The 17809-nt window shown below is 42.8% G+C and overlaps 2 protein-coding genes across 2 annotated transcripts; both read right to left on the bottom strand.

Moving 5' to 3' along the window:
• Positions 1-3879: 3879 nt before the first annotated feature.
• LOC6497219 (membrane metallo-endopeptidase-like 1) lies at positions 3880-5998 on the bottom strand. Its single transcript, XM_001962498.4, has 2 exons — positions 5758-5998; positions 3880-5704 (listed from the first exon to the last, which is right to left on the bottom strand). Exons 1-2 carry the CDS (start codon positions 5954-5956, stop codon positions 3960-3962), a joined length of 1944 nt encoding a protein of 647 aa, XP_001962534.2. The 5' UTR covers positions 5957-5998; the 3' UTR covers positions 3880-3959.
• Positions 5999-9673: 3675 nt separating this feature from the next.
• LOC6497218 (T-box protein H15) lies at positions 9674-14886 on the bottom strand. Its single transcript, XM_001962499.4, has 4 exons — positions 14398-14886; positions 12755-13187; positions 11500-11785; positions 9674-11164 (listed from the first exon to the last, which is right to left on the bottom strand). The coding sequence occupies exons 1-4, from the start codon at positions 14612-14614 to the stop codon at positions 10337-10339; spliced, it is 1764 nt and encodes a 587-aa protein (XP_001962535.1). The 5' UTR covers positions 14615-14886; the 3' UTR covers positions 9674-10336.
• Positions 14887-17809: the final 2923 nt, after the last annotated feature.

Genomic DNA, 17809 nt, shown 5'->3' with positions numbered 1-17809 from the left:
GATGCTCTATTCAGGGACGGATGGCAGTCCGTAAACTTTCCCAGCGAAAACAAAAACTTGTCACCAGCTCCTGTCGCGTGTCCCTCAACTGAAGCAGCACGAAGACTACTTAAACAGTCTTCCGACTCCGAGGAGAACAAAGCCCCGACTCTACTAGGCCATATTCGATACACTGACAGACAAAACGGAATCAATAAAATTTTACAAGCACTGCCGACTCCCGCGGATGTTGAAGGATTTCCGTGAACCGGCCGGGTACACGCGTACGCTGCTAAAGATACCATTATTAATTTCGTAAATGCGCGTGTCAAATGTCAAACACTAAAAATCAAGGTGACTCATTCCCATTACTCGTTTGCATTCCAAGGACGCTCTGGCGGAGGCCATAAAGCCATTTAGGCCCTATCAATACCTTCTTTGTTGAGCTCTAAATGTCCATAATGAAGTGCCACACGCAGTTAATGGTTCTGCATTTCGGCAACCTTGACAACCAGTCAAGGTCACACATCGCCGTCAACAGTCGAAACAAAATCAAGGATATCCTAATTAGTTGAATTACTTACTTTCATTTGGTCTAAATACTTCCGTTCTAGTTCCTCTACCACTTCCCTTTCCCAAAAAAATGTTATTACCTCCCAATTTCATCATGTGTACATCAATCAAATGAGCCAGCTAAGCGCCCTTTGATGTGGCTTTGGGGTGTTCTTTTTTTTTGGTTTAAGAGTAGAGTAGAGTATTTAAGGCAAGATCAGTAGAAAATGGTTTATTAAGAAACAAGACTACCAAAGGGATTGACATCAAAATAAATAGGATTTAAATTAAAATAAATGTATAATACAAATATTTAACATACATTTTGAAAAGTGCCTTAGAATTGGGTCCTTTTCTATTGTGTATTTTACTTGTATGAGGTAAGATCTTGTGTTTTCTTAACTAAGTTTGCATATAAATTAATCAAAACTATGCTATCCTAAGATCCTACTACTCTATAGAGTACTCCCCATTCGTTTTCGTAAATCCCCCCAAGAAAAAAAACTCCGTATTTATTATGGTGTTTACTTTGTCGCCTGCCGCCTTAAATTTCATTTTACTATTGTTTGTGGCATAAAAAAAAAGGCAGCAACAATTTCTCGTTTCAGATGTTTGTTTTCGGTTTCGATTCATTTAAAAAGTGTACATCATGTGGCCATTAGCTTTGATGTTGCGCCAAACCGAACAGCCCTATGCCTCCGGCCGGTCCAGTCCGCCCCTCTCATGAGGGACAATTACGCGTATTATTTGCACAAATTACGCATAGCAAATTATTTGTACATATTTTATTGGACTTTCTCGTTATGCGTGGGCGGAGCGGCCACGCAATCCACGGATCCGTGAAACCTGCCCCGGAGTTGGGTCTAACAAATTGTTAACAACTTGATTATAGTCGCATAATGGCGAAATTGCAGGAGCGGAAATACATACACAGATATATGTACAAATGCTGTATATGCGGCCTGGTATATAGACCACCCCAATTTCATATTTTTATTACCTTTTGGCCACCATAACTTGGCCATAATTGCGTTCGGCTTGCATGTGTTCTACTGTGCGAGTGTTTGTTCTGTGCAATTTGCAGAACCACATCAGAAGCGACAGTTTCTCTCAAAGGCTGAACAAAAAATGTGACGGCGACCACATGAAAGCAACCAGCAACATAAACATCTACTTAATGATTTCCTACCGACCAAAATATACATGAAGATACAGATACGTTTGTATCTGTATCTGCGTATCTGGGTGCGTGCGCTTCGCTCCATTCATAATTCAGTGGGAGCCAATTTCGTTGTTGTTTACATAGTAAATTTATACTTTTTTACAACATGTTTCCATTATTTTAGTAGTGAGTAAACACAGCCACATGTGGCACATTTGTGCGGTTGCAATTGTGAACTTCAAAGTCTCGAGACGTGCAGACTGCTTGGCAACAGCCAGGGAAAATGTTAAAGATGTCTCTAACCCAACTCTATTGGCCATATCCTGCACTTGAAACTCTCAAACTGGGAAACTCTGAAACTCCTTTCCTTTTCCCATTTCTCAAACATATCGCATAACAAAATTAGCAATTACATATCGGCACCCACAAAAAGTGCCCGAGGAGTATTCCCACGCACACGTCTGGGATGCAGAGTCTATATATGTATACATATTGGGAAATATGTTTGGCCATAAAAATGACAAGTGCCGAACTCTGAGGAACATCAAAGCCTCGGGAGTCGTGTGGCACGTACACACATGTGGCAGTAATAATGAGACAAGTGCAACATACTTGCAAAATGTCATTTGGTGTCAATAATTTCAATGGTCCCCGGTACCAGCAACCCAGAAAAAAAGTGTATATTCCCATCAAAAATGGTTTTCCCTCAATGCCTTGGTTGGTGGTTGAACACCAACTTTTTCCCCGTCGACCAAATTGCGGGGAAAAATTGGCAAGTGACAGAAATTTCGCTTGCCTTTTTCCAGGGGTTGGTTACTTTTCTATCTTTTTCTTGGGTCTGGGTTGCAGGTCACCGGTCTTTCCAATTCGTGTCATTTCTTTATTTTATTCAACTACTACGGGTACACGCTCAAGCAAATCAATGCCTACTTAGCGATTCGCGACTTTGGGGGAGTTGTCTTGGGGAACCTTGGATGGCCGAAAGAAAGAAAGAGCTGACCACAGACATGGCAAGTTCAAGACTGCACTTTGAAGTTGGCCCTGCCCTTCCTTGCCTCTTGCTTTATTTATTAATCTATTGCTACATTTTTAGCACAGATATTAATGCGACTGGTGCGGACTTAATCTTCTTCGATTTTTGCATACACATAAATCATTCAAGTCGTTTGTTGTAGCGTCTTTTTACGATTTCTGCATAATTTATACTAATCAAAAAGAAAGAGAAAACAATTAAAAAGATTCGTGTCGAGCCCGCAGATTTTTTTACAACTTCTCCTTAGCTTATTGGATTTTTACTATTTGTGTTTATGTTTTAAATTTTGTGGGTTTGTACCTTTCCCCGGGAAGATATCCGGACAAGCATATGATAGCTGCTAATGAAGTGAGTCTCAGGTCGCTTAGTTTTATGCCATTTCGAGGGGCGAGGGCTCAAATTATTGCCGAGACAATCCAACCAGAAGTTAATTTGATTTTTTTCTTATTTTGTTCATGTTTTCATTTGCATGCTACATGGCCAGAACACGTTTTCTGATTTTACAAATTCGTTTCGTTGATTTTTTTTTCGCTTTGAAGGTATCACATAACGTAGTATACCGCACATATCTTATGCTTATCTGCACTCAATGGCAACGTTTCATCAAAATGTCAGCGTATATCATAGAAATCAATAAATTTCAACTTGGCAATGCACAGGCGAAAAATAACAAAAAATGTTTATCAATTTATTGTGGCGGTATTTGCATAGTGCTGTCTGTATGGTTTTAAGCCATATATTATAACACAAACATTTAAAATAAAATAAGCAGAAATATAAGCTATATAAGCGAGTTATGGCTTCTACAGGACACTACTTTAACAAGCCTTATTAAAATTGGTTTCACTATAATATTTTAAAATATAAATCCTTTTTTATCGCTAGAAAGTTTAAGACAAAAATCATGTTCCCTACTTTACTTTACTTCACAAGATTTAGCATCAATCTATAATATTCTAAAAAATATTTCTGTTCTATTTTCTAGGAAATAGATTTCTTTTTCGACAAGCCCCCAAAAGCCATCTGAAAGGCTTGTTCCACATATCAAGACGATAACCTCGGGGTCACTCTCCACAAACAATTTTTCAAACTATTTCAATGCCATGAGTTTTTATTTGTGCTCAAAGATTAAATGGTTGAAACTAAATAAAAATCAAGAGTTAGGTATACCCAGTATTTATTTGAATATTTTAATCATAATATATATAATTTGATACATATTTATTCTTAAGATTAAAGAAATTTACATTTCGGATTCATACCATCTTCCGTTTGGGGACACTTGAAGGCGTCCGAAAAGGCTTTCGTATTTCCAAAAATGAGCTTCAGAGTCTTAGCTTCTGGTACTTCATCGGGAGTCGGTTCAAGAGCTGCGTCAAACCATTTAGCGCTGTTTTGGAAGAAAAGCTGCTTCAGGGGAATCGAAGTATATTCAGGCTGCGTCTGGTTGAATATAGAATCGGAGTCAAAATAGGTGTCATATGCGAGTTGTACAGCTATGATATGATTTATGGTCCAATGTAGATATTCCGGCTGGGATTTATTAACGCACTCTAAGCCATCATTATAATGCACAGAATCTACAAAATTGTCAAACAAATCGTAGATGTTGCCCTTCTCGTTAAAATGTATTCCTGGTGGAAAAATTTCAAAAATGAAATGCCATGCTATATTAACGCCCAAAAAACTCATTTTGAAGATATCATGGCTATTGAGCACAAAGTATGGGTCTTGCAGGAGTGATGACTCGATGTGTAAAACATTGTTAAAATCTGTAAACATTGATTGGGTGTAGTATCTTTCGATCGGGTTGATTGAAAATCTAGAAGATCCTATAGGGGTGGATCCCGTTTCATTAAGCGTAAAAGATCTTAGGACTTTTAACTGAGCCATGGGATAGTCTTCGTCATCAGTAAGATGGAGATGATCGTATAAATCGTTGACGAAGCTGCGGTGACTCACAGTAGTTGGCATACTGTCCAGGTTGATTTCTATAGACAAGATCTTTTGTTGCAGGGCGGAAATTTGCGTTTCGTTCAACTGAAAGGGGTTCTCCTCTAGTTTTTTTAAGAGCTTGGTTCCAATAGCCTCAACAATTTTTTTAATTTCTGACTGGTATTTTTCTAGTTCGCCGTCTCCTAAGTATCGGTCCTCGTATAATAGCTTGATAGCATATTGCATTTGGTATCTCACGACGTTTATGCAATCGTAGGAGTTGTCCCCGGTGGGATAATAACCGATATTTTTCATGAACTGAACAAAGCGAACCATGATGTAGGAGGCTATAACTTCGCTATCGTATTTTTCCAAAAGAGGACCTAAGCTCTTGAAGTACTCAATGTTAAACACTTGCAGTTCAAGATCTCGGTGAATATGTGTGTTTAGATAGACCTTCAGAAATTTTCTCCACTCTAGACCGCCATTTTCTTCATCTTCCATTTCGGCGACAGTTAGAATCGTCGGGAAATAGTCTATTAAGTGGGGCAACTGGCGTAGTTCCCCATCCAGGCGGCAGATGGATTTGGCAAGGTAGGTAGCTCTTAGGAGAGAAAAGTCTAGTCGGATAAGAAGTTCCTTCAGCGAAGTCTCACTGGGAAGTGGAAAAAGTTCATTCATTTCTGGCGCATTAATAGTCACCACTTCGCGGTTATTATGATAATAATTTCCCATAACGTGTACGTTGAAAAATACATCGTTCAAGGCGAAATTTCGTAAATTAGCCAAGGTGGTCATGAAGTTGAAGTCATCACTCGGCCACTCGCGGCTACTGGGGTAGAACTGGGGCCACTGGAGTTTCTTTGCCGGAGGGACCAGGTTCAGATACGCGCGTTCCGATCCCGTGGCATTAATGGATCTTACGCAACTCTTATAGAAACGCCACAACTTTTCCTCTACGCCTAGCGGATCGATGAATTTTCTTTGACGCAGATCCTCAAAAATCGGAACTAATCTCTGGATATACCTTTCACTGATTTCACCTAAGAAAATAGTTGGATTAGAGCCACATTACATAATAAGTAATAATTCTAACCTATTTGATTTGTGTAAGGTGTCTTATGGCTCTTTCGATTGTCTCCACCGATATACTGGTAGAAGTCATCGCAGGGATCGGCGGTGGCATTGACGTAGGCAGTGATACTCTTCAGAATCCTTTCGTTGAGATCTGAGCTGGCTGCCAAGTTCAAGGTTCCAAGCAGCAGCAGGAAGTAAATACACGTTCTGGCTCCCATAGTTTTCAGAAAATGACTGTTCGTTCAGCCTAAAAACATCTCTCTCTACAGCTTCGCCGCCACAAGATGATAACCTACGGGTTAGGGAAGTAGGTCGATTAAAATATTTGTTTTTCTTATTTTTTTTTCAATATATAATAAGTACCTAATTTATAAAGATTTTCTTTATATATTTTCATAAAAATGTTACACAATATTCTTCAAATATCATACTTCGACATACAATTTTTTCCAATAAATAGATTTAAATAATTTCATATTGAAAATGTCACAAAAAAGAGTTTTTTTTTACTCGAAATAACCATATCCCCCCCCTTAACTATGGCACCACAATCGCACACGTGTTTGGCTTTCCATCTTGACCGTAAAGTCACACATTAAGTACAGGAGATTTAACAGAATTCTCTCATTTTGGACTAATTTGCAACTAATACCAGACTCCGAAGGGAACACTGACCACAAGACAGGGCCAGTCCGAAAGGGCCAATTGTCTGAAATGTTAAGCCTTTTAATCAATTGCCAAAAATACACAAAAACCCCCAGACAGCACACGCACACAAAAGTGTTCGTAAATAGTTTATTCCCGAAAGGGGATTTTGCCAGAAAAACATTCATTCCGAGCAGCATTAAGTTCTCAATGGGTGGACAGACAGGGTTTAGTTTTCGGTTTTCGGTTTCCCTCTATGGATTTTAATGAGACCCTTTTGCGGCATAGAATGCTCAACTTTAAGCAGTCCTGGCCTGGACTTTCCATGCATATAATACATAAAAATCAATTTTCCTTGGTAATTACAGTTTTGTGGTGGGCGTCACAAACAATTTGACCTCCCACCCACCTCAATTCCATCTACGATTCGAAATTTGTTTTTCTTTTCTGTGATTGCATGTGTAAAATGTATTTGAATATTTGATGACTTTGACAAGTTTGATACGTTCGGGACAGTGACAAGCTGATAGACAAAGGTTCCCTCCAAGATATCAGGTAAACGGCATATGACATGAAAATTGTTAATGATATATGAGTTTCGTTCTCCGATTTCCCATCTCGGCTTCTGGCCATCTAATTGATTTCGTTGTGGTGTCCAGTCTAGCATGTTACTTAGTCAGCAGCCTGACAGTTGGACAGTTTTGTAGGCCCTCACCCCTCTTATCCCTTGGACTGTGTTTATAAAGTCATTACTATCCGTCCAGCTGGAATGACGGACGGAGTTTAGAGGGCCTGCGAGTTCTACTCCGCCCGGCGGACCTGCCCATCATCATCGTCATCGACACCAGCGACAGTCGACGCATTTTTCTACAGGTGTCATTAGAAGACTTGACTAGGTTTTTAATAGAAATTAAATTTAAGAAAATATATGCAAACTTGAATTTATAGAATTATAGTAGGAACAAGAACTACTGTATAATTTACTCTAAAATTGTTAGGAAATCAATTCAATATTTTGTTTAATAATTTTCTTAAATCTTGAAACAAAAATTATGCCATATGATAGTTTCCCTTAACAGATGTTGGACTGTAATAACTTATTGATTTTTATGCAATTTCATTTAATGACAAAACCGTGGCGAACAAAAAATGTTAATTTCTACAAATTTTCACCGTGGCGCCAAGGTGACAAGGGATTTGGTTGCACCTCCCGTGTCATGGCTGTCGGCCAAAGTCGGAGCCACACTCTGACACACGTGCCGCGCCACTTTGCCGCACGTGCCCCGCCCATTCGGCCCATTCAGCCCATTCCGCCCATCTACCGTTAGACATTTTGCCCGATCATGTTTGGGTTAATGAGTGGGGCGTGGCAGGGGCCGCGTTGATTGCTGGTTCAGCTTGCAACGTCTCAAGCGCGTGGCTCTAAATGCCACATATTTTCAAAGTCATCCTCTGTGGGCAGGAACATGAGCATTTAATCCTTTTATTTTGTGAATAAAATGTCTGATATCACAGTGAGCAAGTGAAAAAGAGACCCCTATATATCACTCGAAAATATGTTTCATTTTAATGGAGCCATTTTCAAATCGATTTCCCTTCTCCGGCATAAATCAATTCCGGGGCCAGCCCACCCACGCCCCTCCAATTAAGTGGCTCAAATATTTACAAACGCCCCAGCACGGTCGCGGCGGAAAATTTAAATATTTTGTCACTGTTTGTTGGACACCCGACATTTAACCTTAGCCCACAAGTCTGGTCCTCGTCAGACTCCCGACGACTTACCCATTTCTGGGGTCGCTTGCAACCACCACCAGTGGGGCCAACCAGAGGCGTGAGGCGAGAGGCAAGAGGCACAAGAAGCCACAAGCCAGAAGCTGGAGAGATCCACAGCTGCGTCAGCATCATTTACATTCAAATTAAAACGAAAACGAAGAGGAAAACGCCAAAAGGAAATTTATGCCAAGGGAGCAGAGCAGAGCACACCCAGACCCAGACCCAGACCCCGTCCCGGGAGTCGGTTCAACTTGTTCGTTGGATGGCAAATGATGAGTTTGTTACCATTTTCGTGTGGGGCGGCGCTCTGTTTGTTTTGACACTTGGACTACATGGATCTTTGGCGGTCTTGGCCTATAAATTACCCCGACATTTGACATGTGTATCTGAGCCACAGTGTGTGTGTGTTGTGGCACTACATAGTGGTTGGGCTCCTGTAAAGATCGGTGACTGGCGATAGCCTAATGTTTTGTTTGTTTTTGTGATTAGTTTGTAATTAACTCGAGTCCCACATCACACCCAGATCGTTCCCCAGAGATATATGCATAATGCTCCGCGGGGAAAGTAAATACGAATTTGGCAAGCAAGGTGCCAGATAGACAAATGCCGATAGCACCTTTTTCAATGAGTTCACCATATAATTAGAGGAAGTGTTATTACCAGTTTCGTTTCCCTTTCCCTCTTGACGATCTTTGTCCTCAAGTTAATTTCTTTATAATTAGCCAAAGAGCTCTTCGAGGGCCGGGAATCTATATAGTTATCATATATTCGGGCCTTGGGTACCCAATCATTTATGATTAGTTCGGCCCCTCAATCAAAATTGGGGAAAAATGAAAATTTCAAAACGCACATCAAACAAACTTTCAATACGATTTTCATACGCTTATCCACACCAGAGACTCGAGCCCCGATCCAGGGCCAATCATCCATCAAAACGCCACTTAAATCCCAAACTCTGGCGTGTCAATCGCATTTTCTTTCAAACCAGAGCCCAACCGAAAATCCCAATGAAAAATTTCTCTTTTGGCGACCATGAAAATGCATTCGTTAAACAATTTCTCGAGTGTATCTGTGCGTGTAGGCTGTGTATCTGTATCTGGATCTGGATTGCCAGCCCCTTAGGATTCCAGTCTGTATTTCAATTTGTTCTGCCGGCAAGGCGACACTTGCACCCAAGGAATTACGGCTATGTGGATCAGAAAGTTGAGCTGGCGAGCAGGATATTGTATGTGAGGAATCGAAACAGGATTTCTGGCTACTTTGCATAGTTTTGGAGTGTTTGTCAGGGATTGTAATAATGGATAATTTATGGGAATTTCTTTTTTTATTAGCCGCTACTTGGGAAAGTGCTGGGAAATACGATGCTCCAAGAAATATGAGATGTTGAAGGAAAACGTTCAAAATTCTCTGATATCATACTTTAATAAAATAATAAATACTTTTTTAATTTTGGTTCACATATTTTTATTTATTTTTGATTCATTTTCTGTTTTGTTTTGTGATTTTTTTGTGAATAATTTTTGTTGAAATATTTTCGCCGTTTTCACTTTTGTTTAGCTTTCACATTAAATACACTTTAGGACTTAATCTCCTTTAAATTTTTAATTTACGCTAAATAAATCTTTTGCTCTTGCCTGATAAATAGAACTAACTGAAGCGTCTATGAATTTATTGTTAATACTATGAATATGTCATTAGATGTAATAGCATAACTAACGATTATGATTACACTATATAGCTATATATAGTTTACAATCGTGCAATATTTTTGTATTTTTATATTTTCTTTTTTAGATTTCTGTGAATTTTGTTCTAACTTTACACTGAGATGAGATTTTGAACAACATTTGAAAAGTTTGTACAATAAATTAAACTAAATTACATGAATTCTCTAGGGGAAAGTGAGAAGAACTGTACAGCTTAAAAATAAATCAATTTTTTACAACAAATATATAAATATTGAGAAATGTTTTTCTTTGTTTTCATTCCAACAACAAATAATTTACAACATTTAAACGAATTATCTCTTTTTTAGTAGTATGTGCTGGGAAAAAAACAGCTTACTTTCAAGAATAGTTTACAAGATTTTTTACTCTTGACTTTAGCTAGATTTCTGCCTCAGTGTGGTTTGTTTTTAATACTGCTCGTGGCAAGAACTTGAGGGCGGCGGGTCGACTGACCTAGTGGGCGGGGCTGCGCGAAAGCGGCATTGCCGGCGGAGAACCGGCAGCCGAGGGCGGCGGCCCCTGACCACCGGGCAGTTGGTAGGGACTGAACCGCTGGAACTGGCGGGGTCGCATATCGGGTGACGGCGATCCGGAGGATGTGGATGAGGGCGTGGACGCCGTCGGTGGAGGCGGGGGCGTGCGGTTGGCGGCCATCGCCGCTGCTGCTGCTGCGGCCTGGGCCTGCGCCTGCGCTTGGGCGGCTGCTTGAGCGGCGGCGGCCTGCTGATTGGCGCTCGCCAAGAAGCCGGCGGTAAGCTGCGGCCACTGCTGCTGGAACATGTGGAAGGCCCCCAGCCCGGGGGGTGGTGGCGGGGGTCCGGCCGCCGCTGCCGCCGCCTGGTACATCTGCGGCATCATCAGCTGGGCGTACGGGGAGTTGCCGCCGAACATCTGAAGGTGCTGGCGCGCCTTCTCGAAAAGGGCCATCGAGGCGGGATCACCCTGCTGGGCGGCGAACTGCTGCATCAGGGGATCGGGGAACAGGCGGAGCGGGGAGCGCAGCTGCTGCTCCAGGAGCAGCGCCTCCATGGGATCGCGGTCGAAGTCGGTGAGGCGGGACGAGTCGCGAAAGCCCTTGGCGAACGGATTCGAGTCGATCTTCAGCTTGGTGATCAGCTGGTTCTGGTACGCGGTCACAGCCGTAAAGACAGTCTCCGGGAAGACGTAGGTCTTGTGGTCCAGGTCCTGCAGTTCCTTGGGGTTGGCCGGAATGCTCTGGCCATGGCTGAGACGGACCAAGTGGATTCGGGGCTGGTAGCGGTGCATGGAGTTCAGAACGATCTGGAATGAGGCAAGTAGGGGGAAAGGTTTCATTATAGATGGTCGTCCAAAAATCTGGGTAGTAGGATCTAGTCGAGTGCCAAGTGTATGATTAACCTCCAACCAAATATTCAAGAGGTCAAAGAGTTCACAAATTAAATTAGCAATTTTCCATTTTCGCGCCAAGCCACATTAATCAAGAAAACCTGAGCCTCGCAACCTTGCACATTTTTTTTCCAGGCTCGAAATTATCAATCATTTAGCACTCGCGACTAATCGCTACCTCAGCATCAGCATCTCAGTATCTGAGTATCTCAGTATCCAACCATCCAACTATCTGGATATACGCAACTCACCTGTCCGTTCTTATCCATTTCGTTATTAGTCAGCTTCACCTTCTCGAAGGAGATAACTTGTTTGCGGAGAGCCTCGCAGCTGAAGGGGCTGTCGGGATGGGCGTAGAGGCGTGCGGGTGGGGCGGGGTCCGCCTTGCCGGCCACCAGCCAAGCGGATCGGTGGTAGGCGTACCGATATCGCTTCGAGTCCATGGGAATAATGTCCAGCAGCACGGCGTAGCGATCGGCGGGCTGGATCTGCCTCAGCGGACCGGAGAAGCTCACTCGCACAGTGGGGAACATGCGTCTGGAAGGGTCACATGAAAAAAAAGACAAAAAAACATACGATTAGATTCCATCTTTTGTCACGGATTTCTTTCGGGGGAGCAGCAGCCACACGCAGCCAGTTAAGTCCAGAATTTATAGCCCCCTACTTTTAATATTTTTAACTATTTTCCCGTCGCATTTCCTTTGCTGTGACAAGTGCAGACAATGGGCACAAAGGCCGGGAACTCTTCCTTCTTCCAACCTAGTGCTGGAGATGTGGAACAAAACAGTGACTCTGCCTCCTATCCTGTATCCTGCGGTTTAATGTCCCTCCTAAGCCGTAAGGTGACATAACCCCGGGCTAAAAAAGGGCGAGGACCGCCCTGATTGCTGCCCAACTGTCTGTCTCGTCCGAGGTGTGATTTTTACAATATCATTAGGGTGCGGGTGTATCTATGTATCTCTGTAGCTCAGTATCTATGTATCTGACTCTGCCTCTGTGTGTGAGAGTGCGTGTGGTGAGGTGTGTGGGAGCAAAGGTGTGGACAACCCGTGGTCATTTGGATTGAACTTGTTCTCATTCTCCCGCTGACAACAGCAACGCCCTGCCCAAGATTTCTGTTGCGGAAAAGTCGGTCGGCAGGTAAGGAAAATCAATTTTCCTTTTTCCAAAAGACCCCACACAGCCCTCGAAAGATGGCATGAAATTTTTGTTGACATTGCAAGCCATTTGGCGAGCCAATTTATGGCGAAACCAATGGATATTTTTAATGAAAAAAAAACATCAGACAGACAGTAGAGATTCAAAAGAATTTCCAGAAAAGTGATGAGCTAGATCTTGAAAGGAAATAAAAGGATGGAGATCCATTATGTGGATACTATGGCCTGTCTAGCAATTTATTTTGACTTTCACAAACAATCACTTAGCAGCACTTTCCTCTCCTCTATGCCCACCCGCTTAAACCAGTAACTATTTGCACTTCCGACTGACTAACTGATGGATGCTTACCTGCCCGTTTTGGTGATGATCATCTCGGTGCCCAATTCGTGAAAGCGATCCCACAGCTCTTTCGTCTCCAGATGGCACTGCACCGGCTTCAGGTCGTCGCAATTGCAGGAGCCAACAATTTTGGGTGCCTTCTGGACGGGCTCTGGCGTCAGCCGCTCCTCGCTGTCCTCCGTTCCCGGGGACTGGGGCGGTGTGGAGCAGCGTCCTTGGCTGCTGGTGGAGCTGGTGTTGAGCTGCGACTCGGATGGAGCGGCTGCCACTGGAGTCACGGCGCCGGCGCTGTTTCGGCTTTTGTGAGTCACATTGTTGTTATTATTGTTGTTGTGGTGGTGGTGCTGATGGTGGTTTAGGCGACGAGCCTTGGTTGGCGGCTCCTCAGCATCGCTGCAGTCGACCACATCAACGTCAACCTCATCCTCCACGGAAATTGGACCTTAAACGGTAAAGAAACAAGTTCGAAAATTGAAAATTAAATGTGAATTACTGGGTTTTTGGTTAAATAATCGGTTAGTTGGTAGAAAACTTTAGAAGATAAGACTTTAAAGCCGAAATGGTGACAACATTGAAGTATTGTGGAGCTCCCGGCACGGCAGACAGCGTGGAGTCGTCTCATATTCTTGAAGTTTCCGCTTCGCTTCGCGTTACAATGAGACACTGAGACGGCCGCTCGCTTAATTGGCAACCTGAACACAAATCGGCAATTAAACAGCCCGAAACTCTAGCTGCGATTGCATAAACTCGGTGTATGTACAGGGCTACCGTCAAGGTGTGCGCAAGTCGATGAATAATTTTGGGTCACTCTTGCCCGAATTGTCGCGCACCCTACCAACCACTCGATGGCCCAAGCTTCTGGCCAAGTTAACAAGCTCTGTCGCCACTCGCTACCGCCCAGACGGTAGGTGTTAAAATGCAAACTAAGCAAACGAAAAACGACAAAAAAAACGAAAACCACGAAAATAAAAACAAATAAAATTAAAAAGCTGCATATTTGATAAAAGAGCGTAAAATATGAAAAAAAAAGTTACACCAACAAAAAGCCAGGCGGAGTATCTCATCGTTGCTTTTGGCTTTGTTTTGATTTCGGCCGTCGCTAATTTTCTGCGCCTCGTAAAATTAATAAAATGAAGCACATTGTTGAAAATTAATTAACATAATTAGCGGCTTTTGTCTGCTGGCAGTGGATAGCAAAAATATGAGCGCAATTTGCATACAAGTCGCGATAAATGCGATCCGCGAATGCAAGTGTTTAATATCTTTATATCTATTGGCTTCAATCTTAACTTGGCTTAATTGCGGATGCCGTCGGCGAGCAAATTGTTGCCACTTTGCCGCAGAACAAGTTTATCTGACCTGGCCAGGGTTCTGCCAACTGTTACTTAATGGATTTAATAGATTTGTTGTGCAATCAATTAGCGATTGGCATTAAGTATCTTAATCTGTTCAAGAGCAAGCAGATAGTAATGGGCGTTAAACGCAATTTGTTTTGGAAGTATCTTACGGATATGCATAACTACTCAAGTTACTGATGAAAATAGGTGTATCTTCAAGATACCTTTGAGTTCTAAGCCACTAAGATGGCCTCTATCCTATGTCCTACACTTCTCTCCTGGTATCTGTATCTTCAAAATTGTATCTCAACTTACTTGCACTGCGAATGGAGGACTCCCGACTGGAAGCATCCTCCCGGGCCATGATCGCCGCAATGGAGAAGTCTGTTGCCGAGCCGGCGGCACTTTTGCTCGCCGGCGTTGTTGTTGTGGCGCTCGCTGCCACTGTGGCGGCGGCTGTGTTGGCGGGGCCAGCGTTAACGGCAGGTGGCAGGACGCCGTTGCACAGATAGGGATGCGAACCGACCAGCATTTTGCTAACTATCGATTGGATTCGTTGGATTCCCGTAGGTTTCTTTTTGGTTATATCAGTAGATATTGTATCTTGTCACTTGTCAACACTTGGCACTTAAGAATCTAGATGCATTTTCAGTGAGTAAAGGAGCACGGCACTTGTATCTGTATCTTTGTGTATTTGTATCTTGTATCTTTGTATCTGAGGCGCACGCGATCGCGGACTGAACGTGTGCAGAGCGAAAGGCAGGCGACGACGGAATGAATTGTGTCAGGAACGTGGTGCGGCTACTAAGCCAAAAACACGGGACGCAGCGGCGCGCCGTAGCGTCGGGAAACCAGTTTTCCGACCCGTTTTGGCCATTGGTGCGAGCGGGACAACCCTCTGGCCGGGGAGGGCCGGCCATTTCCACCACTTGAGTGCGATGCAGGCAGCACTAGTTGGCTCGTGGAAAGACTCACTCGATTTCCAATTGGAAAAGCGGCGGGGGAGTGAGTGTGCGAGAGAGAGGGGGCGAGCGGCGGAGTGAAAGTCAGAGCGAGAGGCATGCCGCGCTGTCAGCAACTTTGCCCCATTCCACTCTCTCTCTCTTTCTCTGCTCCTCTCTCGCGTCATAACTCATTTACAATTAAAAATGTCGGCGCGTTGCCAGCTCTCTCGCTTGCTCCACCACCAGGCCCCCACCTTTCTCCCTTTCTCTGACATTCCCTCTCTGTCTGACGCATTTATGAAGTGCCAACGTTTCGCTTGCGGTTTTCATTTCTTCTGCCCGTTTTTTTAGACAACTTTTCGCCGTTGTCGTCGCATTCCGTTTCCTGTTATCTCCTCTCTGTCTCCGCAGCTGATGTTTCCTTTGCCATCCATTTTTGAGCGTGTTCCATTGCGTTTCCAACATGTTCCGTCCTCACTCAATGCCTTTGAGTGAGTTTTTTTTTCGACTTATTCTTTCAGATACTTTTTCAGATACGACTGTCAGTGAGCTGCAGTTGCATCCTCACACTTTCTGCTGATTTCGATTTTCATAACGCAAGGACATGGACCTTGAGTCAAGGTTAATGCAATGAGTCAGGATCTCATTCTCTATTTAGGCATTTTGGACGTTATTCATTTAATATTTTATTTTAATAAATGTATATTATTTCCCATCAAACTACAGAAATTTTGTCATTTCTTAAAAATGTTCTCTTTGCTAAAAAAAAGTATATTTTTGGTTCAAAATAATTTTTTTAGGAAGCTTGGATATGTGTATATTATGTATCTTTTATATTCTACCCTCTATCATAAAGGGTTATTTATTTTAATCAACCACTTTGTAGAAAACAATGTTTATTTTAAATGCCAGTTATGGCCATCTACCACCATCATTGAAAAAATAATTACAAGCTTTTTCCGGAATTGTAACGCCCCATCACTATCTTCCATACTTCAAATTGAAAACCGTTTAATTTCTCTAATTTTGCATGAAATGTAAGGTGAACTGAGAACTGGAGAACTCTCCCTGGAACCGTTTTAGAATGTCAACAAACTTTTAATTTTCCCAGGCCCGAGTCAGGACCTTTGTCATGCCAATTACCCCACAAAGTGGCTAAAAAATGTAAAGGAATTGCTCTGAGGCTTCGAGGAGAGGAAAATCGCACCAAGTGACAGTTCGTCAAATTCATTACGTGTCACGAGGGTCGCCAATTACGGTAAGCGTCTGGGAAGAGTCACGAGGAGGCAGTCGGCATCGGAAGATCCTGATATCCTGCTACTAACAAGCTGACTAATCCCGCTTATCCTGTGTGAGCCGGAATCTTAGCGTTGTGTGATTTCTGTAATTTGAGACTTTTTTTTTGGGCAGATACTTTCACCCTGTGAGAGAAATAGAGAAAGTGGAGTGGGACGGGAGGGACATCGTGTGTGTTCCATGTACGCGTTTATTTTCTTTTTTATTTTTATTTTCTTTGCATTTCGTATGTCGGTGGCAGTCGGGAATGTCACCAAAATGTCAAAAGCCAACAAAAACACAAGTTGGGAAAACAAAGGACAGCCGCCCCGAAAGTGGCCACTTGGCACTTGTAAAAATAAACAGTTTTGCTTGTTAATTAGTGCAGCTAACTGTCCTCGTCCATCTCGTTTGACTTTCTCCTTGTTATGTCCTCTCAAGTGCTTGGCCCTTGGCTTTGTCGGCAATCAATATTTTTCCCTTCTTTCTTTTTTTGGGTTTCTGCGATTTTAACGATCACTTTGGGTAATCGAACACTTTCACTTTGAATTTGGCCGCCAGAACTTTGGTAATTTTCTCCAAAGGACCTCCAAGTATTTTCTGCTCTAGTTCTTAAGTAGAAAATCTTCCATGGCGGTCACTTTGATTGATGATTGAATGCCCATAGATAACTAATGTTTTGAGCTGGATTTGGTTCGGGATTTCGGGAGAATATGTTTTGTATTTCTAATTTTCATTTTTCACTTTCCTCACTCGAGTTTCCCTTATTTTGTCTGCGGCATTTCCGCTTCTTGAGTTCATATAACACTCTCTAGCAGGCTTCGGTTTTGAAGGGGTTATCAAGAGGGTTTCTTTCAGCCACTTGAATTCCCCTGAAGTGGGCGGCACGTGTTCTTATTATTTGTATTATTATATTTTTCTTTATTTCTGACAGTGAAGCGGGGAGTTTCCGCTTGGCACTTGCTTCAATTTCAAATCTGCTCGATAAGCACTAAAAGCGGAAGCAACCGGAGCACTCAAAAGTATCTATTTATAAAGCGAAATCAAAGCAACATGTGTTACGACCATGAGACACGGATGTGTAATATTCTTTTTAATAATTTTAGCTTCATTTATCATCTCTAAAGGTATAGTATTCCCCTTCCCATACATCGGGTGCCTCGTTGTCTGACCAGGACATTTGCCAATCATCTTTCAAGCATTTCCCTCGTGTCCTGTGTCTTTTTGTTGGCCCGTCCTGCCTGCAAATATTTACAAAATATTTTCCATTCTTTTCAGTTGCCTGCACCGAGAGAGAACGCCCACAAAAAATCAAATATTCCTGGCCAGAGGAGGAGAACCAGCCGGCAACACACATTTTTTGGGTGTTTTGTTCGGGAATTTATTAATGAAACCCATTGGGTTGGGCCTGCTTTTTGGGCTTTGCCCTGGGGACTCGCTTCTGGGTGCATCTTCAAAACGGAGCCGACGCTTTGATAAATGCCCGGCTCCGCTTCCCGGCCAGAAAA

This window comes from Drosophila ananassae, chromosome 3R (assembly GCF_017639315.1).
Source record: "Drosophila ananassae strain 14024-0371.13 chromosome 3R, ASM1763931v2, whole genome shotgun sequence".
Classification (NCBI taxonomy): Eukaryota; Metazoa; Arthropoda; class Insecta; order Diptera; family Drosophilidae; genus Drosophila; species Drosophila ananassae.
The sequence above is the reverse complement of the archived record's forward strand: the minus strand, read 5'-3'. Positions and strand labels throughout refer to the sequence as shown.